The sequence below is a fragment of the Sordaria macrospora genome, chromosome 7 (assembly GCF_033870435.1).
Source record: "Sordaria macrospora chromosome 7, complete sequence".
In the NCBI taxonomy this organism is placed as follows: Eukaryota; Fungi; Ascomycota; class Sordariomycetes; order Sordariales; family Sordariaceae; genus Sordaria; species Sordaria macrospora.
This window is the reverse complement of record NC_089377.1, coordinates 23,215-47,130: the sequence shown is the minus strand read 5'-3', so window position 1 is coordinate 47,130 and position 23,916 is coordinate 23,215. Positions and strand designations below refer to the sequence as shown.

Here is a 23,916-nt window from a genome sequence, read left to right as displayed (position 1 = left end):
CTAAGGGAGCGCCCGCTCTTAGCGCAGTGGGCCCTATAGCAGCGGCATCAAGGACTCTGTACGTGTACAGAATAGGGCTCATGTAGTAGAGCGGCACCAACTGCAGAGTTCCAATATCTGTACGGGCCGCGTGCCCGACAACCTCACTCTCAAGTCCCCACACTCTCAACACCGTTCAACCTTCAACTTGACCCAACCCATTTCACACCTATTCCTTCTTCATTGTTTTCCACATGTTTGGCTGAGCAGTCACTTCCATACGCTTCGTAACTCAGTTCTTTATTCTGTACTTCTCATTCTGTACATATACCTACCTCACACTCGCTGTCGTCTCGGTCACCGGCTTCAGTCAGCAACCCACGCCTCAACGTCCCGCCAACACCCTCAACAACGCCCCATCAGCTCACCCCGCCGTCTCAAAGAATCGATAAACTATTGCCCAGTCGAATAGTATCTCGAGTCCGACCACGTTAGCGGCACAATCATCACCCACCACACCTTACCAAAACCGCGCAAATGTCACTTGATTCGCCTTCCCTTTCCGAATTAGACGCCAGCCCCCAATCCCGTGCACAAGCGCCACATTGCACATGCACACCATACCGTGCGCCATCGTCCGAGTGTCTCGATAGCCCGGCACAACCTCCAGGCTTGTCATCCACCAAAAAGATCACAACCATTCATCATCTGCGCTCTCTGGTGCCTCATTCTTACTGCATTGGCATCGACGTGGAGGGCATCGAGGGGATAGCGCAGGGTGTCACCTCAGTCGGCATCTCCGTCCTGCCACCCGTCTTCTCCATCTCCACGGCATCAGAGTCAGGGGATGGCTCATGGCCATGGCCCTTCCCGGATCACCATCAAGGACAGATCGATCTCGACACCATGGCCTCTTACTACCGTCTGCAATCTTACTGCTTTGCCGTTCTTGGCCGTAAGCGTGCCCGGTCTTACGAGCATTTCCACTACGGCGAAGTGATCCACCACCCCATTACCCACCTCCAGTCCGCTGTGGTCGCAGTATTCCAGTCCATCCGCCTCCAAAATCCTACGGCCCCTATCATCCTCATCGGTTTCGACATGGAGCTTGAACACCGTGCTATCGACTCCGTCTTCCCTTTACTGGGAGACTATGTTACGCACTTGTGTGATATTTCCCGCACCGGTCTTGCGGGTGCAAGATGGGAAGACAAAAAGGAGTCTCACAAGACGCACCTCAAAATCTCATTGAGGGATACCATGCTAGCTGTCAACTTCAGACGTAACCATGGGATCCAGCCCCGGGCGAGGCACCACTCGGCTGGTATGGATGCTGTGCGTACGCTGGGGACAATGCTCGCACTTGTGGCGAGGGCGCCAGAGGCTGGAGGCTTGGTGGTCAAAAGGTATACGTGGGAAGAACACGGGAATAGGAAGCTGTGGGAATGGGTGCCGAGGCCTTCGGATAAGTTTCCGTGGACAGTGAAACTTGAACCTGTGCCGATAGACGGCGAGAGCGGAGCAGCGCACCTGCCCGAGTCCCTAAGCAGACCAGCACGCTTGTTCAACTTCGTGACCAGGAATTTCGGGGAACCAAAAGCCGTAGCGGTCTGTCCACCGGCCAGGTCGGGGCCGTTGAAGACTCATGGTTGGGTGAGTCTACATAGTGAGGAAGAGATGGAGAGATTCGTGAAACACTGGAATGGAAAGATGGTTGTTGATGGGGTAATGTTGAAGGTTGGGGAGAAACCGCCTCCTGAGACCTCTCCCAAGAACCCAAGTAAGAAACTGAAGGGAGCTGATTACCCAGTAAGCAAAGTGGAAGCACAAGGTAAGTCAATGGTAGATGGGAAACAAGAGAAGGAGGAAGAAGAGCAGTGTTCGTTGCTTGTAGAGGAACTGCCCGCCCTGGAGCTTGATGACCCTGCAGAAGTAGGTAGCGTGCTAGATTCCTTGTTCCAATCGGACGGTGATGACAGCTATTTGCGTGATCTATGCTGTACTGCTTGTATTCCTCGCTTGAAATCGGCTGGAAGCGAATCGAAATGGATGATGTTCAACAGGATCATTGGTGACTCGCTGTAACAACCCTAACCCTTCTCCCTGTCAACGGGTAGCTCGTTGACTTTGCCTGCCGCAGGGCTACGACTAGGTACCTAATCCCTGCACGCGGACCGCGTTCTCTACCGAATGGCACTCACCACCAGCAGTCTCCACCAGCAATCTCCACCAGCACTTGCAGCTCCAAGTTCAATTGCGACAGCGACTTTCGCTTTGGGATTCGGTTCAGCCTTGTGGATTCCAATCTTTCCATCTTTCATCTCTCAGCCATCGTTCCGCCACTCATCTCAACAAACTCCCACCGCACCATTGACTACGACCGCAATGCTGAAATCAACATACAAACCCTCGCCTGGTGCTCTCCCTCCGCTCCCACCAGGCTGGACCGAACACAAAGCGCCCACCGGGCACACCTACTACTACAATGCCTCGACCAAAGAGTCAACCTACAAGCGCCCCGGTGTGGCCCCGACCCCTACTCCTCCAGCCGCCGCTTCTCCGTTCGGTCCTCCATCCGCTTCGCCAGTTCCCGGCGCCCACCCGCTCGCCGCGGCGCCAGCAAACCCCTCCATGAGCTACCTCCAACACCAATCCGTTCCCAACCTCTCCGATCCACGCGTTGCCAATGCCTTTATGGCGCAGTACGCCCAACAAAGCCAACCTCAACACGGCGGGCGAGGGGGTTTCGGAGCAGGAGGCAGAGGTGGCAATCAGCAGCAGCAGCAGCAAAAGCCCCGACCGCAGCCTACGGACAAGCCGAAAGCGAAGATCGCCATCCTCGGCTGCGAGCCGTGGTTCCTGGTTTACACAAAATATGGGAGGAGATTTGCCTACAACCCGGTCAAGAACGCGAGTTACTGGCGGATACCAGAGAAGATCTTGCCCGCAGTGATAGAGTTGGACAAGGAAAGGATCAGGAGGAAGGCGGCTGGGGAGCCACCGCTTGAGGAAGATCCAAAGTACAAGAGCCACGAGAAGATGGAGGAAAAGGTGGAGGAGAAGGTTGAAGGCACAGGACAGCAGGGTCAAGAGGAGGCGCACGACTACGACAGCTCAGAATACGAAGAAGTGGAAGTCACCGACGACGAAGGCGTAGACAACGACGACCCCGAACACCCCTCCAAGCGCCAGCACACCGAAAACGAAAACCAGGGGCCGGTCGAATTTACAGAAGACGACTTCGCCGCTCAACTCGCCATGATGGAAGGCGGCGACGACATGGATATCGACCAAGAATACGATTTTGCCGCACAAGAAGAAACCGTCGAGCCCCTCTCCGATACCGACGCCCGCCTCCTCTTCCGCGACCTCCTCGCCGACTTCCGCATAAACCCCTATTCCCCTTTCCAAAAGCTGATCGACGAAGGCGACAAAACCGGTGTCTTTTCCGACCCGCGGTACACCGTTCTCACATCAATGCGCGAGCGGCGGGAAGTCTACGACGAGTGGTCGTGCGAGGCCATCCAAGCACTGAAAGAAGCCAGAGCCAAGGAAGAGAAGAAAGACCCTAGGATACCATACCTGGCTTTCCTACAGGAACACGCGACACCGAAGCTATACTGGGCCGAGTTCAAGCGGAAATACCGGAAAGAGGAGGTGATGAAGGACTCGGCGCGTCACAGGAGCTTTAGCGACAAGGAACGAGAGAAGCTGTACAGGGAACATATCAACCGGTTGAAAATCCCGCAGTCGCAGCTCAAGAGCGACCTGAAGAAGCTGCTGGAGAGTGTACCGCTCAGGCAGTTGAACAACCACTCTTCGGTGGCCAACCTTCCGAGCCAGATCCTCGCAGACATCCGGTATATCTCCCTCGACGCCAAGACTCGCGATGAGTTCATCGAGGGGTACATCCAAGGTCTTGCGCCACCTCCAGAGGCGGAAAGTGCTGCGGGAGAAGAGGAGGATGAGGTGCTAAGGAAGGCTAGAGGAGAGAGGAAGAAGAGAGAAAAGGCGTTGGAAGAGAGGGAGAAGAGGGTGGAAGAGGAGAAGAGAAGACAAGAAAAGAAGTTGGCGTTCGAGAGGGCGAGGCTAAGGGAGGAGGAAAGGGAGTTGCAGAGGGCTATGGTTGTTGATAAGAAGGGGTTGCAGAGTCAGTTGGGTGGTGGACCTGGGGCTGTCGGGGAGGCGCCGAAGGAGGATGGAATGATGGAGGAGTGAGTGATGCTGTGAGCTCGTGGCATTGTTGGGCTGACTGACAAGTGCCTATGAGCAGAATCAATCATCTGCCGCTAGCTTGCCTTCATGTCAAAATGTTTATACCCAAGACTACCTATCTACCTATCTACTTGCATAGCGTGTGAATTGCTTCGTTTCCAATCTCCCAACGGCCCCGTGTTACCTCTACCTCCGTGAGATGCTCCTAGTTTACTCCAGTACCAGTATTTCAGGGCACTTAATACGTGTTAGGGACTTGTCCGTCGTTGCTGTGACATGAGAAGACAGATCCCTATGCGGGTAGGTGATCCAAGGGGATGGACAGGAGTGGTGATACTAGAAGATTCTTTGCTACTCTATTCGGGTGTTACATAGGACATTAACATCTAGGTAGTTTCAACTCTAATGGCTATAGCCTAGAAGATAGAAGAAGGAAGATTTAGACGGTAATTTGTAGACGAAAGTTGGGCTAAAGAAGATGTACTATATTGCATGCCATTTGTCCCCAGTCGATCTGCAAACACGAGTGCTTGGGTGTGTATTTCTTGATTCGGTTCTTGCAACAAACGAACAGCCATCAAACCATAGAGATGACGATGCTACCAAGGAGTATCACGCCTTCAGATGGTCCTTTTTGTACAACATTTTCACGCCCTTCGACGGTAATGTCCAGTCATGGTATGATGGGTATGTTGAACGTGAACAAATTTAGAATAAGGTAGTACCTTGCAGTTGGTTGTAGTATTGACAGACTGGCAGGTGTTCGCCGGACCTTGATTCAGGGACGCTTATACAAGTATCGATGGTCAGCTTTGCGACTGGCTTTTTGACACGAAGAGCCGGTCACTAGTGGTAATGAGTGAGCGGACGATGACATATACATTTGTAGTCTACCGATAGGGTCCTCTGTCGATCATTTCCTTGCATTGACCTTTTGTTGACTTTCTGAGCCTTGCATGATGTCCTAGGGTAACATGAAGCCACCCACCGTAATGGTAGAGGTCACCCGGTGACCGGCCTTCTGGAAGGTACGAACAGTAGGCAAATGGATATCGTACCTATCTACAAGATCTTGAAGTTGGGTTTCATTCTCTTGACGCTCAGTTATTCACTACCTAGGTACTGACCAGTGAGGTTGAGAGAGCCCATAGGGCGGGATTGATATTGCCCAAATATTTCTATTAGTAGAAGGAAGTATATGAGAGAATGATGAGTGGTGTATAAACCTCAATTGTTCTTACTCGTGGGCCACGCGATGTGTGCCGAGTAATAAACATGAATGGACGGTTAGAAGTGGCTTTCAGACTTCAATCCCTGGCCAATTCCCCAGGCCCGATGAATGTACACCCCACGGGGAAATGAAGCCATCAAACCATCAAGGCAAACATCAAGGTCATCGTCCCGTGGGGATCGGACAGATTCACATCACTCTTGGTAAGTAAATGAGCAGAACACCAGGCACTTGCCGAAAGGAATCTTGAAATGTACCTCTAAAAGATGAACGCAACTGCTAAAGCCTAGAGGTCGTTTGGTCAGTAGCTGCTACCCAAATAGCGATTTATCCCCAGAATATCACGTATGAGAATACCGATCCGTCACCGAAGACTTCCCTTCATACGTACCTAGAAGGACAGAACGCGGCTCCGGCACAACCTATCCAATCCAATTATGTCACACGGACATTTGCCCATAGTTCTGGGTTAGGGTTGCCGAGGCTTAGCAGAGTCTCAATGCCTGACATCAGCCTCATGAATGCCCGGTGGCCGCAGGCCGCGAGGCTCAACCTCGCTTTGGCCAGACTCTCAGCTACCAGCATCGCTCACCCAAGCCCCTCTCGACGCCTTCAGGCTAGCGAGCCAACCACCGAACTGCCGACGACGCTAGTAAGCGAGATGAGGCAATCCCCAGTCATCACAGAAGCGATCACAGCAACCAAGCAAGGATTAGAGCGACCGAACGAGGATCGGCGCCAGAAGAAGGAAGTAGAATGGTTGAAGGCACTCAGGAAGATCCACATGTATGAAGATCGCTAGATAGATACCCTGAGGCCTCAAGCAACAAGGCTTGGTACGTACCTTAGTACGCACCAAACCTCTTTGGCATAAGAAGGCCTTGAAGCCCGGCCTGGATGGAAAGGCTTCAGAGGATTCAACAAGGCCTTCGGGACCAAAGTAGTTTATCAGCGGAATTGAACTACTGTTCCAAGCCCAGAACACTGCCCTTGTCACAAATTAACAGCACTCGATCAGTTACTCATCACCTGACCTCGGATCTTCATCATTCAGGTGAAGCCCACGCACTCGCACTTTATGAGGCCCTGAACGCAGACAACTCCCCGCGCACATGTGAAAGCTTTTACGCAACCAGAATCCTGGAATGTATAATCTGAATGGCTCACTGATGATTGTAGTTCATCGAGGTATGTATGGGGGGTGTGGATCTTGGCTACTGAACCGGCCGCGGTGCCCACCATGAGAAAATGCGTGGTTGAGAAGTGAGCAAGGGGGGATTCCAGAACCTCGCTTGAGGTCTCCTCCATGGATATGCTCAGAGTTACATGGAACGGAGCTGAGTTGTGTTGCAGCAGAAGTTGTCTGCCTCGATGCGAAGCAGCCTTGAAGCGGGCGCCATGTACGTAACGGGAAGGTCGTGTGTCTGTGGCACCTCGCCTGAATGATCTCGCCTCGGACTTGAGGATCTTTTGTGCTCATTGCTTCTTGGCTGAACACTGGGCAACCGGCGGCTGAGGCTGTACTGAACCTGAGTGCGTGTAATGAGCAACCAAGGTACCTAAAGGCAATCATCGCTCCATGAAACCGACGCGAAGACGGAACGTTCACGAGCCTTCGCTGGGGGATTAACATTTGTAGAGGCGGTAAGAAAAGAAAGCTCTAGGTGCGGTAGATGATACTTGACCGTTGGTCCCCTCATGAAGATGGCACAGTAAAGACAGGCTGTTTTTCACGGACTGAGAAGTGAACACAACGGTCAGAACGGTGAAGATAAGACGTTGCGGTAAGCACTAGACTCGAGACATCAAACTATCACCTACTGTGTAGACGTATATGGATGCGAGGTTAGTAGAGGTATCGAGTCGATGTCAAACTGGTTACATATTATTTTCTTCCGATGGTTCCATAGATCTGGGTTCGTCGGGCTGCCACTTGTACGTTGTACGTGGCCCATCAATACAACATGATGAAGGCGGCCAACGACGGCTCCAGGCCACCATGTTTGTAGGAATGGACCAATGCAAAGAATTCAGGTCAAGAAAGGTGTCAGAACTCTCTTGCGTCCAATACGGAAGGCCACATTCTGGAATGCGTGTGAAGAAGGCAGTTTTCCGTTTGCAGCTCGCTTGCTATCGGGTTTTACGACGGGTTAAGGCAGGTGAAAGGATTGAAGGAGGAAGAAGGAAGAGGATCCAGACATCCAGTTTCATTGCCGCTTGGTGTTGCACTGCAGTCCGACAGCATCCTCTCAATTCGGACTTCGGTTAGAGGTAACTCTTCCATGCGACGAACGGAAAGAAACAGGTAGGAAAAGGGGAGAAATGGGAGTGGCGGTACGCAGAAACGGACTTGGGGAATTGCCCCTGGCTGTGAGTGGTGAGTGAGTACAGTACAGATGGGTGGGATGCAAAAGCCATGGGCCGTGATGGCACCCAATCTATTTGGTGAATTTGGCTCATTTGGCTGGACAAACCGGTTGTCGAATGAAAAGGCCGTGTTGGTGAATTGAGTCTAATATACTCCGGGCTGGGCATGCTAATGCCCCGGGCAGGGTTGAAGCAATGGAAAGAGTCCAAATAACGACCATGACCGGAAGGAGGTTGGAGATGGGCTCGGAAAGTGTTCATGTTGGGCGAAGGTGGAAGCGTGACGACATTGGCCAAACGAGAAAATGGTGGGTGGGAGAAGGTGGCCGGAATGGGACAAGTTCGTGATAAGGAAGGAACGCGTATCGTACGGTATCCTTTGTCGCAAATCACGAGCTTCATGCTGGTGCAATGTCGTTCGGCAGGTTCAAGTTGGCCGCCCAGGCAACTGACAAACGTCGGGAAAGGAACGAATCGGAGTGCTCCTCTGGCTCGCCCCGGCTCTACCAGTACTTGCTCTTGTCTGGGAAAGGGGATCACTCACTCCGACATCATCTCGCGCCACCTTCCAAATTTAAAAAGCTTGACTGCTCTTGCCTCTTTGTTAGCCCGTTGCTTGATCGCCTTTGGCGTGCTTGACTTGTCTTGTCCCGGCTTGGTTCGTCTTGGAGGAAAAGCTTGAATGAGGGAGGGATCGAATAAAGTCGAGACAAAGGTCGGATGACAGGAAGGCGCCCGGCTTGGCTGAAGTGAAGAGTGGGGTGGCTCAGGTGGGATCGGGGCCTGTTGTAGCGCCCGCTTTTAGGGGCCTCAGTGGATATGTCTCTTAGCGCACCTTCCGGTCTGGGGCTCTTGGCATCAAAGTGGCTTTCCGTACCTTCCCCGGATGGGAACCATTCACCTGCCACTCAAACCAATCACACGACATCAAATGATAAGACACGACATTGGGACGTGGGAGGCATTGTTGCTGGACGGCAGGAGCAACTTCAGTTCGCAATCATGACCTCCTCCGCCAGAACGACCGAGTGACAGAGCAGTGTCTGCCTGTTTGTTGCCAACTGGTGGCCACCTGCATCCATCCCGCCCGAGAGTGAGCTAGACGGGTGTCCAGTGTTCCAGAAACAATCACCGGCCCGACCATCAGTGCGACACCAACATCGACCAGCAGGCAGCGCATCACCTTTTTACACTCGTCACATTCTAGCGGGAATTTGTCTCCTTCCTTCCCCATTTTTTGGTCATGGTCAGGTAAACGGCCTTGCCTCGACTCACCTTGCCCGGTGTTACTATGCCACGGAATCTGCCCTGTCGGTTTGCCATTGATTACTTCCACCTGGAGAAAGCAAGAACCGCCAAAACTGATTGACAGGAAAGACACCAAGAGAAACATGGCACTCAGTTGGGCTGACAGCAGAGGCCAGACCACATGCTCTTTTGCTCGCTCGGCTCGCTCAAGTGTCCCAGGAGAGTGGTAGAAGAACTCCGGACCAGCATTCCAAATCGGTCATGGTCCTCCGATATCCCGTCCAGTGAACAATGCGGTATTCATCCTCTTCTTTTTCACCTGTCACTAACACCTCGGACACCTCCAGTGATGCAAATACGATATCATATCAGAACCGTCTGAAGAAAGTGGCGTGAAGGTGGCCAAGGACTCTCTCGGTTCCCGTCCAGTGACGGACATGGCAATTAGCAGAGATTCCCAAACCACGCAATCCACGGCATACCCGTTCCATCACCGCCAACAACGAAGCTCGAGGGAGAGCGGACTACTTATGCCAAGAACGGAGCTTTTATCATCAAGTCAACCCCCCGCACAGCCTCGTACGCCATCACCACAGCTGGACTCCGTCGAAGAGAGAACACCAAGGCTGCGGTTGGGCAACCAGTATGGTGTCCTTGGACTGTCTTACGGCGATATATCTCTCACTACATTACGCCCATTGGTCAGTTCCTCATCGAGAGAGCATTTGGCCATGCAGACTGGTGGCGTGCTACCCGGCAATGAGTGGGTTGCAATATGAGACACCGACAATCATCTCGGTCGAGTGTAACAAAGAAAGAAGCAAACCCATGTTCATCCTTACTCCAGTTACCAGTACGTACCCTCCGTGCAGTCTGATCCGTATCCTCACCATCTTTGCAGCCTGCTGCATGTACTATGGAACACGCTGCCAGGGTAGCTATGTATGCCGTCCAAGAGAGACAGAAGACGCACGCGGAATGGAAAGAGCAAGCTCATGAAGCTGGCTGGGTCTGGCCTGGACTAAACATGAACAAGGTCCCTGTCGTTAACCTTAACCTTGCACACACACACATGTCTTTCCCCGCCCGTCTTGTTACCCGTTGTTTATAATCCCCCAATCTCCCCCCTTCCTGTCGCGTTGCGCCTGCAGTCAGTTCTTCTGTCGCACTGCGGATGCTACTCTGATCACCCTCTCCCGCTTCACCTTCGACTCGACACACCACAACATCGACGTCGAAACGATGGCGGAAAAACACCTGCACGCTTCGGACCCAGAGTTCGGCGGCGTCCCTTCACGATACAGCTCATCCGAAAGGAGGAAGAACGATGCCTACTTGGAAAACGCTGCTATCGTCGGTGAAGAGGAGGCGGCCAGGTATGGCCACATGGAGCGTGGGTGAGTACCACTCCAATCCAGTCCTGTCTCAGCAATCGCGTCGCTGACGACAGCCGTAGTCTGAAGTCGCGTCATATCCAGTTCATTGCTCTCGGCGGAACCATTGGCACTGGTCTCTTCCTCGGTATCGGAAATGCCTTCACCCATGCCGGTCCTCTCTCCGTCCTCCTAGGTTACACCTTTACTGGTATCGCTATCTTCGCCATGATGCAATGTCTTGGTGAGATGGCCACATGGCTTCCTCTTACCGGTGCTATCCCTCAGTTCTGCGCTCGTTATGTCGACGACGCTCTCGGCTTCGCTGTCGGTTGGAACAACTGGTACGCCGCATCCATCACACTATGCGCCGAAATCTCTGCCGCCGCTCTCGTCATTGGTTTTTGGGAAGGCGCTCAAAGCGTCAATGTCGCCGTCTGGATCAGTATTATTTGGCTTGTCATCATCTTCCTCAACGTCTTTGCCGTCTCTCTCTACGGCGAAGCCGAGTTCTGGTTTGCGTCTTTGAAGATTATCACCATCGTCGGCCTGCTCATCATGGCCTTCATTGTCGACCTCGGCGGAAACCCGCACCATGAACGTCTCGGCTTCCGCTACTGGAAGAATCCAGGTGCTATGAAAGAATATCCGCCCCAGGTACACGGCAATACTGGTCGCTTTTTGGGTCTCTTCTCCACTCTTGTCAATGCTGCCTTCTCCTACGGTGGTGTCGAAATGGTCGCCGTTGCCGCCGGCGAGGCCGAAAACCCACGCAGAAACATCCCCAAGGCCGTCCGTCGTGTCTTTTGGCGTATCCTCTTTTTTTACGTCCTGGGCTCTCTCGCCATTGGTGTCCTTGTGTCTTCCGAAGACAAGGGCCTTCTCGACGCTCAGGCCGACGGCCGCGCTGACGCTGCTGCCTCCCCCTGGGTTATCGGCATCAAAAACGCTGGCATCTCCGTCCTGCCCTCCATTATCAACGCTGTCATTTTGACTTCCGCCACTTCCTCTGGCAATGCCTTCCTTTACTCCGGCTCTCGCTACCTCTACGCTTTGGCACAAAACCGTCAGGCCCCGCGCATCTTTCTCACTTGCAGCAAGAAGGGTGTCCCCTACTACGCCGTTGCCATGACGGCTATCATCGGCGCCCTCACTTATCTCTCTGTCGACTCCAACGGTGGTGCCGCAAAGGCGTTTGGATGGTTCCAGAACCTGACTACCATCGCCGGTCTCTTCACCTGGTGCTCGATCTGCATTGCTTACCTCCGCTTCTACAAGGCGCTGAAGGCTCAGGGCATCAACCGCGATACATTGGTCTTCAAGAGCAGGTTCCAACCTTACACGGCCTGGTTCGCGCTCATCTACTTTGCTATCATCATTGTCTTCAACGGGTTTGCTGTCTTTATCAAGGGCAACTGGGATGTTTCTGGTAAGCCTCCTCCTTTCACCCTTGGTGATCCCTTTCGGGGGCCTTTTCGAGGGGTTTCTTCCTTTGACTCATACAGGGATATGCTAACATGATTTTGAACAGACTTCATCGCTTCTTACATTGGTATCCCCATCTTCTTCCTCCTCTACGGTGGCTGGAAGCTCATCAAGCGACCCAAGGTTGTCAAGCCGCATGAGGCCGATCTTACGACTGGAAAGGACGCGCTTGATGCAGAGGATGAGTATTGGCAGAGAGAGTATAAGCCTCCTCATACCATAATTGAAAAGTTTTGGGATTGGTTGGTGTAAGCTGCTGTAGGATTACTGGGCTGGATGACGTTGGGGACGGTGGTGGTCGTATTCGCTGTCATCTGCACTGCGAAAGTGTCATGGGCGGGCGAGTCGGTTGGAAGGGCGGTAGGGGTCTTTTAGTACTTATACCCATTATGAAATGTGTTAATGTAGATGCGGACGAATATTGCCTATGCTGCTCTACCATGTGTCATCGATCATTCACACCATCTTTCTTTCTGATGAGGAACGAACGAAAAGGTGAGACGAAAAGGCAACTCAGCCAGTCGGGCATTTATTGAAGTCGAGAGTCTGAAATGGACAGAGGGTGGTGCGCCACTGCTATCGAATGAGGTAGTCCGGTTCCGGGATCCTAGGTCTCGCTAGAGACGGGATCCGAGTATCACGTCCATTACCAGCCAGCATGGGGTGGGAATTACGTATGCTGCTCTCCGAAAGACCACGAGGACTGTCTATGTAGCTGTAAGTTTGAAAGCTCGAGAAGGTGTCACAAAGCTAACTGATCATTGCTAGGAACGAAGATCAATTGTAAGGAGGAGGGGAAGACGCTCACATGGCCTGGGTGTCCAAGATGCGGATGAGTAGCACAACCCCAACCGATTTGAGAGTTGACTGGAGTAAGAAGAGGTGCCTCGATTGGAACAAGAAGGTAACACGACAACTTGTCACGACTACCTTACATGTGCAGCAGGCTTTTAGCTCGTCACCAGACAAGATGAGGTGGTTGACGGGCATTGACGGCAGACGGGCAACTAGTATCGGCATCGGCACTTTGCAGTTTTGCCGTAGGTGGCATTGTCAGATTTCATAAACACGACAAGACATAATGCACGCAAGATTCTGTTGTCAGTTTTGAAGGCTCCGTCCTCGGCCTTATTATCAAACCTTCCTGTCTCGGTCGTCGGCCACTGTGAATGACGCCACCGTTGAATTGTCACCTTGTCAGACAGACAGACAAACAGACTGCTGCTATCTTACTAATATATCAGAGAGACACAACATCTACTCGTGATGCGTGATGACCACCGTGAACTTGGGTGATGCGTCCAGCACCTTATTTCCGACCGTTCTATCTAGCTGCACTGGTCTTGGGACGGCTGGCTACAAGGTGTGATTCGCCCACTATCTGGTGCCAGACCGTTGGAATCTCGGAGAATTAAAGTATTAAAAGTCTGAGGAAAATTTGGGGAAGTGACAGGTCAATATCTGGGCCCAAAGTCTGGGAACATGACATGAATCATGAAACCTTTGAGCCTAACCAACGTCTGAGGAAAGTGTATGAGAGGAATGGATAGAATGACACCCAGCGATCAGAGTACGACACCAGCGGCCAGAGCATGACTGAGGCTCCGTTCACACCCCAGACAATCCACCCAGTCACCTGTGTCTCGCTGGCCATTCTCGGTCCCAAGATCTTGGGAATTACGCTGTGGAATGACACACAGGAGCTAAACCGTCCTCAAGCGCGTCATGGACTTGTCTTTCAAGCGCGGTTGCGGTCAACCTCCCCGTCCAAGAAGTTCATCACCGGCACTAAGATTCCTAGGCCGCCTACTTGGTTCGATTAGGTCCAGACTTCAGAGCTCCGACATCTCATATGACTATTTCTCTCTCTTTTTCATTTCTTCGATGAGTGGTCTGGTTGAAGAAAACCTCAGAGGTCGTCATTGGTTTCGAGCTGGAACCAAAGATCCGAGGGCAAATCGACCAAGTTCTTGAAGAGAACAGAAACAGAAACCGTGCGTGGCGTCAGCCATCCGCTTCACTACCACACCACCCTCACCATCACTCCGAACTCAACACCATCATCATCACCACGGGAACAGGAACAAGGACGTTTTTGTGTCACCGTCAGCAGTTTGCTCCGAGCTTCTTCCGAGAACCGGCTGGCCTCCGAAACTGCCCCTGTTCTTCAGTTCTTCAATCGTCTCTAACCCGCACCCTCTCTTGCACTGCTGCTGCTGCTCGGTTCTTTCCGATCAGTTTCGTCCAAGTCTTGGGCTAGCCATTAGACTTGTAACTGGGGGACAGAAGGCTCAGTTAGGAAATATGTCCTGATGACGAAAGTGATTTTGACTGCACAAAGGAGCGGAAATAGATGGTATTGGCTGTTGGTGGCTGCTTATGGTCATTTGGGCTTTTCTGATAAACCTGGAACTGTGCTGGAAGGTAGAACTTGCCTCCGTTGCAGACTGTCTCGATCAGACCGTCTCTTGTTCCAGTTCCTTATCAAATCTTCGGGAGAGAAGGGGAGTATAAAACCTGTGTTAAGGTCCACTCACTTCAAGGTCTGGGAAATCTGGACTCCGACGTACGAGACGGCTCTTTTAAACCCCTTAGACTCCCATAAAGCAATACACTAGATCATAAACCCCCCTCCAAACAACATGAAGATCATCACGACCATCTTCTCCACCACCATTCCCTTCCTCCTCCTAACCTTCCTCACCCACCCTAAATGTCTGGTCTCAGCCCAACTAGACAAGTACGCCAAACTCGCTGGCCTTTCCTACTTTGGCACGGCCGTCGACAACCCTCGTCTGTACAATGAGCAATACATGTCCGTTTTGCAAGGGCCTGGCGAGTTCGGTTCTTTGACGCCCATCAATGCGCAGAAATGGAAGAACATCGAGCAGGTCCAGGGGGTGTTTACCTGGGCTGAGGCAGATGCTGTGGCGAATACGGCAAAGGCCGGGATTGGGGGGAAGAAGGTGCTGAGGTGTCATACTATGGTTTGGTTTAAGGGGTTACCTTCTTGGGGTAAGTACCATGTCTTTGTGTGAGCGGAGGAGAGGTTATAAGGAGATAAAGGAATTGTGGGGTGATGGTGATGGTGAGATGGTGACTGACGAGCGAGAAACAATAGTCGAAACAACGTACTCCCGCGCCGACATGGAGAAGATACTTACGGCACACGTACAGAATCTAGCGTGGCACTTCAAGGGAAGATGTTATGCTTGGGATGTGGTCAACGAAGCCATTGATGATAATGGAGTGTTCAGGCAGAGTCCAAGTATGTCATGTCTTCCTCCCTCCCCAGACATGGAAGCTAATATCCCCCAAGTGTACAAAGCCATGGGCCTCGACTTCATCACCTTCTCCTTCAAGACCGCCGCCAAAGCCGACCCCGGGGCGAAACTCTACTACAACGACTACGCCCTCGAATCCCCCTCCCTTTCCCCGGGGCCCAAAATCTCCATCACGCTCGCCATGCTGCGCACCGTCAAGGCCCAAGGCGCCACTGTCCATGGCGTCGGCTTCCAATCCCACCTCAAAGTCGGGCTCGTCCCTTCCCGCTCCGAGATAGCCAACACGATGCAACAGTTTCTGGATGTGGTGGACGAGGTGGCCGTTACCGAGCTGGATATCAGACACAGCCCGCTGAAGAGGCCGAGCACGAGGGCGATGTGGGAACAGCAAGCCAAGGAATATGGGGAAGTGGTTGGTGCTTGTTTAGATGTGAATAAGGGCTATGGCGGGAGGAGATGTGTGGGGGTGACGGTGTGGGATTTCACGGATAAGTATTCGTGGGTGCCGAGCGAGATTCCGACGGAGGGTGAGGCTTGTTTGTGGGATAACAACTATGTGAAGAAGCCGGCTTATTGGACGATTTTGAATCTGTTCAAGTCTTATGCGGCGGGCGGGTCGAAAAGGTGGGCTGAGGTGAATGGGACGGATCCGGAGTCGAGACCGGTAGCAGACGGCGAGGTCGAGAGTGTAGTGGCGGATAGGGCTCTGTCGGTACAGGAAGAAGCTCAAGAACGAGGTATGAGAACGGCAGTGGTGGCAACCACGCTGGCAACGGCTGTGAGGGCGAGGGCGACGGCTGTGAGGGTCAGGTAGCAGATGGTCATGGAAGGAAAGGGGGAGGGAGCCCTGGCTTTTTGTGCCTTTGATCGTTCAAATTCGTGATACCTTGTACAAGTATATGACAGCGCTCGCTCGCTTGCAAATATCCATTATCCAACCCGGGTATATCTATTCCAAATACTCCTCGAACCAAGACACAGCCTGTGCAAATGCCTGCTCCCGCGCAAACTTCTCCTGCTTCTTGCTGAGATCGGCGCGCATGGCGAAGCCGTGAACGACCTGGGAGTACAGGTTGATCTGGTAGGGTAGGCCCTTCTCCTTGAGGATCTCCTCGGACTTGTGGCGCTTCTCGGCAGGGAAGATGGAGTCGGTCTCGGCGGCAGCGATGGAAAGAGGGCCATTGATGGCGGCGAGCTCCTCCTCGTCAACGAAGGAGGGGTGGGCGATGAAGCCGACGTCGATGCCGGTGAAGGGGGCGGTGGTGGTCATGTGGCGGACTAGGGACTTGGGGATTGTTAGTGACTGCTGAAATGGGGGAAGCGACGTAGCGAAGAGAGAAAAGGACCAACGCAACGTCGCCAGCGCATTTCCATGGGCAGAAAAGGGACAAAGCTTACCTTGGCACCAAAGCAGTATCCCAAAGCACCAATCTTGGTCGCACCATACTCCTCCTTCAAGGTCTTGATCGCGGCCTGGACAATGGGATCGACGGCCTCCTTGGTATGCGGGTTGTTGCCGGTGCTGCCCTTGGTCATCCAGCCCATAAAGTCGAAGTCGTCGGGGCGATTGAGCGGGAGAGGATCGCCGTTAAAGATGTCGAGAACTAAGGTAAGGTAGCCCTGGGAGGCCAGCTGGTCGGCCATCAGCTTGGAGTTTTGCCAGATGCCGATGATGTCGGGAAGGAAGAGGAGAGCTTTGCCGGTCTTCTGGGTGCCGGAGGGCTTGGCGATGTAGGCATCCCACTTGTCGGCGACCTTGGTCATGGTGCCGGTTGACTCGCCCCTAGAAGCAAACTGGTGTTAGTGATGTGTGGTGTAAACAGCAGGTGGTGATTGGGAGTTTGGTGGTGGACTTACTCGTGGCGGAAGCCGACGACGCAGCACTTGGAGGGAGGGTTGGATGCCATTGTGATGTTTAGTGTGGTGTTTTGTCGTTTGGTGACACTTGGAGGAAGAACAGTCGGAGAAGGTGATGCGAAGCGTTGTTCAAAAAGTATCCAAAATGGGTGCGGTTTGTAAGCTTGGCTACCGCGTCATCGATCGATTCCCACGCGTTCGTGCCGAGCCCGCTTTTGACCCCATTCCTAAGCTGCCCATCGCACGCGTGGTTACCCCTCCCGGTCCTGAAGATCATCGAAGCCTCCACTGCGGAAACTCGCCGAGACCTCCGGGAGAACGCCGAGACAGCGGTTGCAAGTTCTCAATTGTCGAAATGGCTTTTGCTTTTGATAAGCCAAGGTACAAGTACAGGGCAGTCGAGGAGAGCCTGCCCCTTTTGTCAACCGACGTTTTAGTTTGCGACTTCCTCTTTCTTCAACGGTAATGGCATCGCCTTGATGATGGCGAGGCAGAATTGCGATAACGAAATTATTCGCAACGGAGCTTATTATCAGCTAGATGCCCCGCACTTGCACATCTTCCTCCTACAACCAAAAGTATTGGCGCCAAGTGTTAGTCTTAACGCTTGATGCCCGCAGAATTCTTAACACCACCCAAATCGCCGTTTTTACGGTCAATTTCCCAACAACCGCAGCGACGAAATGTCTACGCCTTCGCACTCAGTCCACAATGTATGGAGCTGACATTTCGGATGACGGTCGCAATGTTTGACAGGGTTGACCTCAGACCGGACGTGTGCATTCAGCCCTACCCGGCCTCCACCCCGTTGCTCCGCGATACGGAAATGCTCGTAGCGTCTCGGACCATCCTTGTACATAACTGCGTTCACGTACGTGCACACCTATGAATTGACGCGGATGAGGTGGCCGGTCATGAACAAGTAACGGCAAATGTACCGTAATCTTAGGTACCTTAGTTGTCGACAAAGCAAACGTGGGAATGATGTGACACCGGCAGGAGGATGCCTTTAGAGTACGTCTACAGAGAATCAATTGCTGAAGGGACCTTGCCGAAAGCATGCCGATTAACTCGAACCCGATACCGGGTCCGGGGACCCGGGGACACAAAGCACCTAAGTACAACGTGGCACGGATAAGGCGAAAGCAACAGCGATGAGCGCTGTTCATGAAACGGGGTCGAGGAGACAGAATGCAAGGGGATCCATAGTTCAAGGACAGTTCCCAATGACGACATAGGAATTATGATAACAAGTGATATTCAGTTCATTATTTACATGAGAGACTTGAGACTGGCCACAATGATAACCAAAACATGGGCATTCAAATCTGCAACATCAAACCGGCCTTTAATGTTGCGTCGGTTGTCCACCCTTAAGCGTCCAGCGGCTTTTGTCCCCTCACCACGCGCCACTTAGAGTTAGAATGGATCTTGCGTTCTCTGATCTCCTTGCGCATAATGGAGGCGTAGTTATGGATCTCCTGCGGGGTCCAGTTCTCGTAGTTGTGCAAGAGGTAGGTAAGGAAGCCATCGACGTCGTGTGTCAGCGTTGCAGACAGGTTGAGGCCTACCTGCTTCATCTTCGGGTCATCAGACTAGGGCGAGAGGGGAACCTAGATTCTCGGGGGTTAGCTTAAGCTCATCCAGTCTCAGGTCAGGCGCTTGCGGACGGCGGAAAGTCTTACATAGATCACTTCAGTGGTAACGTTGGTAAACCCAGCTTCCTTCAATCCTTCCACTATGACGTCCGAAGAAACGATATCGAACTCAGTCCCGATGTGCTTTCCAAGCTTCTTCCAAATTGGACCCTATTGGCCCATGGCGGAATCTTCAGGCATCGTTCCATCAAGGCAGTGCCATGTACCATCGTCATCAAGATGTTCGATCCATCCACCGGGCGCCGTACATTTATACGCCTCTTTATAGAGGGCAGGCCAATCTGCAATGGTGCCAGTGAGCCAGGGAATGTGAATGTAGTCGAAGTAGTTCGGTTGAAAGGTCCATTCCTTCTTTGCGTCTTCGATTTCGAAGCGGGCGTTGGAAGGTACCCAGCTAGGTTGAATCGGGGAGATATCGGTGCCAGTTACAGTGCAATTAGGATGTTCGTCCGCAAAGTCACTGTGATGAAGGAAAAAGAAGATGTTAGCAATCGAATATCGACCCAGAAATCATGTCTGACAAGTTTGTCTTACATGGCCCAGACTCCTGCAAGTAAAAATGATCAGTAAAGTGCAGTAATAGGGAAAGAGCAAGGGCCGTCAAAGTTCATCAGCTTACCAGTGCCGGTACCAATGTCAAGAGCTGTCCGAATTTTATCCTTGTCGAGCGGGGCCGCGTACAGCTTCCTATCGAACAACCTAGTCATGTGTGACGAACCGTTACAAGCACAGGAGTATTATCGCTGGGATAGAACAATAGAGTAACGGAGTAGTAGCCGAAAGGTACTGGTAGATTGTGATAGCTATTGCTTGCTGAAGAGCCCAGTATTTGGACGGTCTGGGAGGCCCTCCTTTATACTGTTTCTTCAGTGTGAGCCGTTGCGCCGTTGAGGCCATTCCCGGCCACCCGGCGCGGCTCTGATTGGTTTAGTTATTTGCTTACGTAAATCATCCCTTATTGGACCGTAACATCATGGTCTTGTGGAAGATGTCCAACAATTCATTTGCCTTCTCATCATTAGGTCCCCTGAGTAGCGCACATGGATCAGTAGTTGGTTCATGTCTGGAATATCAACGGGTACGGCACTCGTCTTGCTAAAAGCATTCGAATATAGACGTACCAATACTCCCCATCATTCACAGGACAAAAGGCCTGTAGGCTCCGAAGACTCATCGGCCACTAGGGACGCCGGGCCAGGTGTGGGCGACTTTTCCTTCATGGGAGGGGAACTCATTGTCAAGGATGGATATCAAAAACAATGAAATCGGCTCGGTGAACTGGATATGCTGGCGGAGTCGATGCTTTTTGGTGTTTTTGTGTGCCAGCGGTCGATGTCACACGGAGATTTGCCCACAGTTCTGGGTTAGATGTTCCGAGGCTTAACAGAACCTCAACACTTTGCATTAGCCTTAACTGCCGATGGCGCTGAGCATCATCCTGAGGTTCCCCTTGCATCACGGTGCGAGAGGGCACCATTAGGGGCATGGTGAGATATGTATTGTTATACAATGTGCATGAAAGACAGGTCAGCCCGTGCATGCGTACGTGCAGCTCCAATGACTGCTGGGCCACAATGACGACCGGACAGAGGCCGATGCTAGAGGAAAGAAGGAGAATGGGTGAAAAGCACTTAGGAAGATCCACATGAAGACCGCTAAATAGATACCTCGAGGCATTAGGCGACAAGGCTCGGTACGCACCTCAGCACGTACCACACCTCTTTTGACATAAGGCTTTGAAACCCAGCCTTTGGTTCAAGGTTGAAAGGATCAACAAGGCCTTCGAGACCAAAATAGTTTATCAGCTGAATTGAACCCTTTCTTCCAAGGCCAGAACTCTGCTCTTGTCACAGTCCAATATATAGGGTTTTTAGGTCAGCTACCCCTCCTTGAAAACGAGTCTTTCGAGGGTGCACTTGTATGGAGCGGTCAAGAAAAAGAATGCAACCTCCTTCCTTTCGAACTGCGTGCTTTGTTCACCTCTTTCCTTGTGACTTTGTTCTTTAGTGAGACATTCTCGTACCTCCTGCACTAACAGAAAACAAACTGACAGGCGGCTATAGCTGGGATGCTCTGTTAGTCGTAGACTATTTTCAAGTATCCTGACGATCGGTAGCCGCGAAATAGGACGGCCATTAGTAGGGTAGTGGAGAAACACAGTGAACAGGCTAGTTGCCAGACGTTGCAATCTGCACGTTCCCACAGGAGGTGTTACGATGCACCAGCTCACATAGTTCCGTATCGCGTAGTTGGGTACAAATGAATAAATAACTAAAGCTAAAGAAGAAAAGAGGGAGAGATTGAGAGCTGGGCTCTAGAGTGCATCCTTATATGGGATGAGCCCATATTCTGCGAGTCTCTACCGCCTTCCTTATCTAATCTCACAATGTGTGAGGGTTATAGAATCCATATCGTTACAGGAGGCTGGAATCCTGGAGAGCAATAGTTTTTGTGCTAGACTTGGCTTGGTATTCCGACTCAGGGCCAGTGTCACACGGACATATGCCACACTCCTGGTGTCATACGAGAAAGACCTACATGCATGCAAATCGCTAGGTGCCTTGGAGCCTCAGGCGACAAGGACCTGTACGTACTGGATACGTACCGTTTCCCTTTGGCATAAGAAGGCCTTGAAGCGCAGCCTTCCTCTAGAGGTTGAGAGGATCAACAAGGCCGTCGAGACCAAAGTAGTTTATTAGCTGAATTGAACTACTGTTTCAAGCCCAGAACTCTGCCCTTGTCACAGCCGGCTAGCCGGATTGACAAGATGATGCATGAATAAGAAAAGATGCTCCCAGTAGGACAGGCGCGGCCATGTCTGGGATCCAAAAGAAGAAAAGCATCACCTTATATTATCTGCTATCTTGGGAGTGACCTTCGCAGCGAACAGGAACAAAGGGACCTTGACTCCTCGGCCGAGATTGTTACCACGCGCTAACAGTCAACGAGAAGGATTGGCGGTACTCAACATAAGCATGCATCTCTTCATGAAATAATCATCTCGAATCCGATAGAGCCATCTAACCTTTTCTTATCCAACTTCGTCCAGGACGAATTGACGTAGAATCCAGAGCATGATGCCAATGGGAATCGAGTTTCGCGGGATGTAAACGGCCCACACGAGCATTGGGCACTATAAATGACCATGGGGCCGAATGAAAGGAGTAAGAAAGTAAAAAGAGAAATAAAAGAAGTAGAGGTAATGAGAGGAATGAAACCCGTTTTGGCGTTGTTGAAGTTAGGACTGTTAATCCAAGTACCATCCGCAGTTAGGGGCAGCCTCTCGCCGATTAGCAAAAAAGGTCTGGTTAGGAAAAGGGCAGCATATGCTGTTGTTTCCACTTACCTTCGGTGAAATTTGCTTATACTAGTTTGATAGTTCGCGGCTTTCACCTGGCGAATATTTCTTGTGACCGCCTATGACGGAGCATTTCCAACCCCTACTCGAGTATAGCCATCTTCGGGGCCCGTTCCTCCTCTGAGCAGAAGACCGTAAACATGGAAACAAGTTACGAGCCGTAGAAAATAGTGTCTACGCTTGCTCAGCAACTGGGAGACATCCGATGAATCGAGGTAGATACTCCCAAATACAACGCCGTCCCTTTTCAGGCCAGCAACCAGGTCACCAAATGGACCTGCTTGTATAGTTTGATCGTCAACATCAACCTTAACCAGCAGAGCACCGCTAAGAACAAGGGCCCCATATTCAAGCGCACCATATGGGTCCTGGTACTTAGGGATTCCTACCATCTCCTTGACCTTGAGATGTTAAGCAATCGTCCCTCCAGAGGAGAAAGTGAGATCCACCGCTAATTTGACTGATGCCCGGACCAAACTGAAGTCCACCGGTGACCTGACTGATGGCCACGACCAGCTCGGGGCTATATAGGCAGACTCAATAACAGTTTCAGACGTGGGCTTAGCGTCCCACTGTTGCAGCACAGTTTTCCAAACGAGAACTTCGGGAATAAGCGAGCTCCATAAACCGCCAACATAGGTGGCGCCTTGATGGAACTCCTGGGCAGCTTGTGCTATTTGTTACGATCCAATCAAAGTTATGTAAGCTAGCTAGACAGATAGATCAATCAGGTTGGACCCGGGGACCCGAAGGCTTCGGGTCCCCGGGTCCTCGTGTCCAGTACACCGGGTCCAGGGAAGGGCAGTATAAAAGAAGGCCTCCTGGCCTTCGTTCATAAGGCTCTTCAGCAAGCAATAGCTATCACAATCTACCAGTACCTTTCGGCTACTACTCCGTTACTCTATTGTTCTATTCCAGCGATAATACTCCTGTGCTTGTAGCGGTTTGTCACACCAAGCTCGCGCCGGTAAGGTTTTGCCCGGCAAGTACATCGTCAAGTTCAGAGATGGCTCTGCCGATGCCACCCTGACCACAGCCGCTGGCAAGCACAAAGCAAACCACGTCTACAAGAGTGCCTTCAAGGGGTCCGCGGGTGCTTTCAGTACTGCCTCTGTTGAGGAAATCAGGAAGTTACCAGAGGTCTGTATCCTATCCCCTTACAAGCCATAACAGTTGTAAAGGCCGAACTGACGCATACTATCCACAGGTCGAGTACGTCAAAGAAGACGCCGTCATCACCATCGCTGATGGCTTCAACACCACAACCGGCGCCTTTCCCCACGCTATCGTCTCCCAGACGAACGCACCCTGGAACCTTGCCTGCCTGTCCAGCCACACCCCCGTATCCAGTGCCTACAAGTATGAAAGCACCGCCGGTAGCGGTACTTGCTCCTATATTGTCGATACGGGCATCATCACTACCCTCGCTGTAAGTTCAAGTTGTCAACCAACCCAACTTCAATAGCATCCCATTCGCCCAACAGTCCCGTACTTACATAGAAAACAACAGGAATTCTCTGGCCGCGCAGTCTTCGGCGCCAACTTCGCAAACGACGGCAACACCGCTGACGGGAACGGGCACGGAACCTCCGTGGCAGCTGTTGTCGGCGGCACCACCTTCGGTGTAGCAAAGCTAACCAAGCTCATAGCCGTCAAGATCTTTGACGCAAGCGGCTCGGGAACCAAGTACGTATTTTCGTTCGTCTTTATCTCATTATCACACTGAGTCACATCGTCATCGATGCTAACCCGCAATGTTATTAGCTCGGCAGTGATCGCCGCCCTCAACTGGATCGTAACCGACAAAGCCACCCGTGGCTGTCCCGCCGGTGTCTCTGCCGTGATCGCCGCCAGCGGCAGC

At 52.0% G+C, this 23,916-nt stretch overlaps 6 protein-coding genes across 6 annotated transcripts; 4 read left to right on the top strand and 2 right to left on the bottom strand.

Annotated features, from left to right (window-relative positions):
• Positions 1-160: 160 nt before the first annotated feature.
• On the top strand, positions 161-2,064 carry SMAC4_07717 (uncharacterized protein; the record flags this gene model as incomplete). The annotated part of the gene is made up of 1 exon (XM_066090677.1): positions 161-2,064. Exon 1 carries the CDS (start codon positions 517-519, stop codon positions 2,062-2,064), a length of 1,548 nt encoding a protein of 515 aa, XP_065947638.1. The 5' UTR covers positions 161-516.
• An 83-nt stretch (positions 2,065-2,147) lies between these two features.
• Positions 2,148-4,368, top strand: SMAC4_12952 (uncharacterized protein). Its single transcript, XM_066091184.1, has one exon. The coding sequence runs from the start codon at positions 2,170-2,172 to the stop codon at positions 4,195-4,197; it is 2,028 nt and encodes a 675-aa protein (XP_065947637.1). The 5' UTR covers positions 2,148-2,169; the 3' UTR covers positions 4,198-4,368.
• A 4,649-nt stretch (positions 4,369-9,017) lies between these two features.
• Positions 9,018-12,315, top strand: SMAC4_09625 (uncharacterized protein). The gene is made up of 3 exons (XM_066090989.1): positions 9,018-10,437; positions 10,497-11,842; positions 11,945-12,315. Exons 1-3 carry the CDS (start codon positions 10,283-10,285, stop codon positions 12,148-12,150), a joined length of 1,707 nt encoding a protein of 568 aa, XP_065947636.1. The 5' UTR covers positions 9,018-10,282; the 3' UTR covers positions 12,151-12,315.
• Positions 12,316-14,540: 2,225 nt separating this feature from the next.
• SMAC4_14044 (uncharacterized protein) lies at positions 14,541-15,996 on the top strand (the record flags this gene model as incomplete). The annotated part of the gene is made up of 3 exons (XM_066091752.1): positions 14,541-14,913; positions 15,020-15,166; positions 15,218-15,996. 3 exons carry the CDS (start codon positions 14,541-14,543, stop codon positions 15,994-15,996), a joined length of 1,299 nt encoding a protein of 432 aa, XP_065947635.1.
• Positions 15,997-16,028: 32 nt separating this feature from the next.
• On the bottom strand, positions 16,029-17,546 carry SMAC4_09624 (uncharacterized protein). The gene is made up of 4 exons (XM_003344050.2): positions 17,040-17,546; positions 16,581-16,965; positions 16,193-16,467; positions 16,029-16,131 (listed from the first exon to the last, which is right to left on the bottom strand). The coding sequence occupies exons 1-4, from the start codon at positions 17,087-17,089 to the stop codon at positions 16,113-16,115; spliced, it is 729 nt and encodes a 242-aa protein (XP_003344098.1). The 5' UTR covers positions 17,090-17,546; the 3' UTR covers positions 16,029-16,112.
• Positions 17,547-18,295: 749 nt separating this feature from the next.
• SMAC4_14043 (uncharacterized protein) lies at positions 18,296-19,531 on the bottom strand. The gene is made up of 4 exons (XM_066091751.1): positions 19,317-19,531; positions 19,232-19,244; positions 18,725-19,157; positions 18,296-18,652 (listed from the first exon to the last, which is right to left on the bottom strand). The coding sequence occupies exons 1-3, from the start codon at positions 19,402-19,404 to the stop codon at positions 18,848-18,850; spliced, it is 411 nt and encodes a 136-aa protein (XP_065947634.1). The 5' UTR covers positions 19,405-19,531; the 3' UTR covers positions 18,296-18,652; positions 18,725-18,847.
• Positions 19,532-23,916: the final 4,385 nt, after the last annotated feature.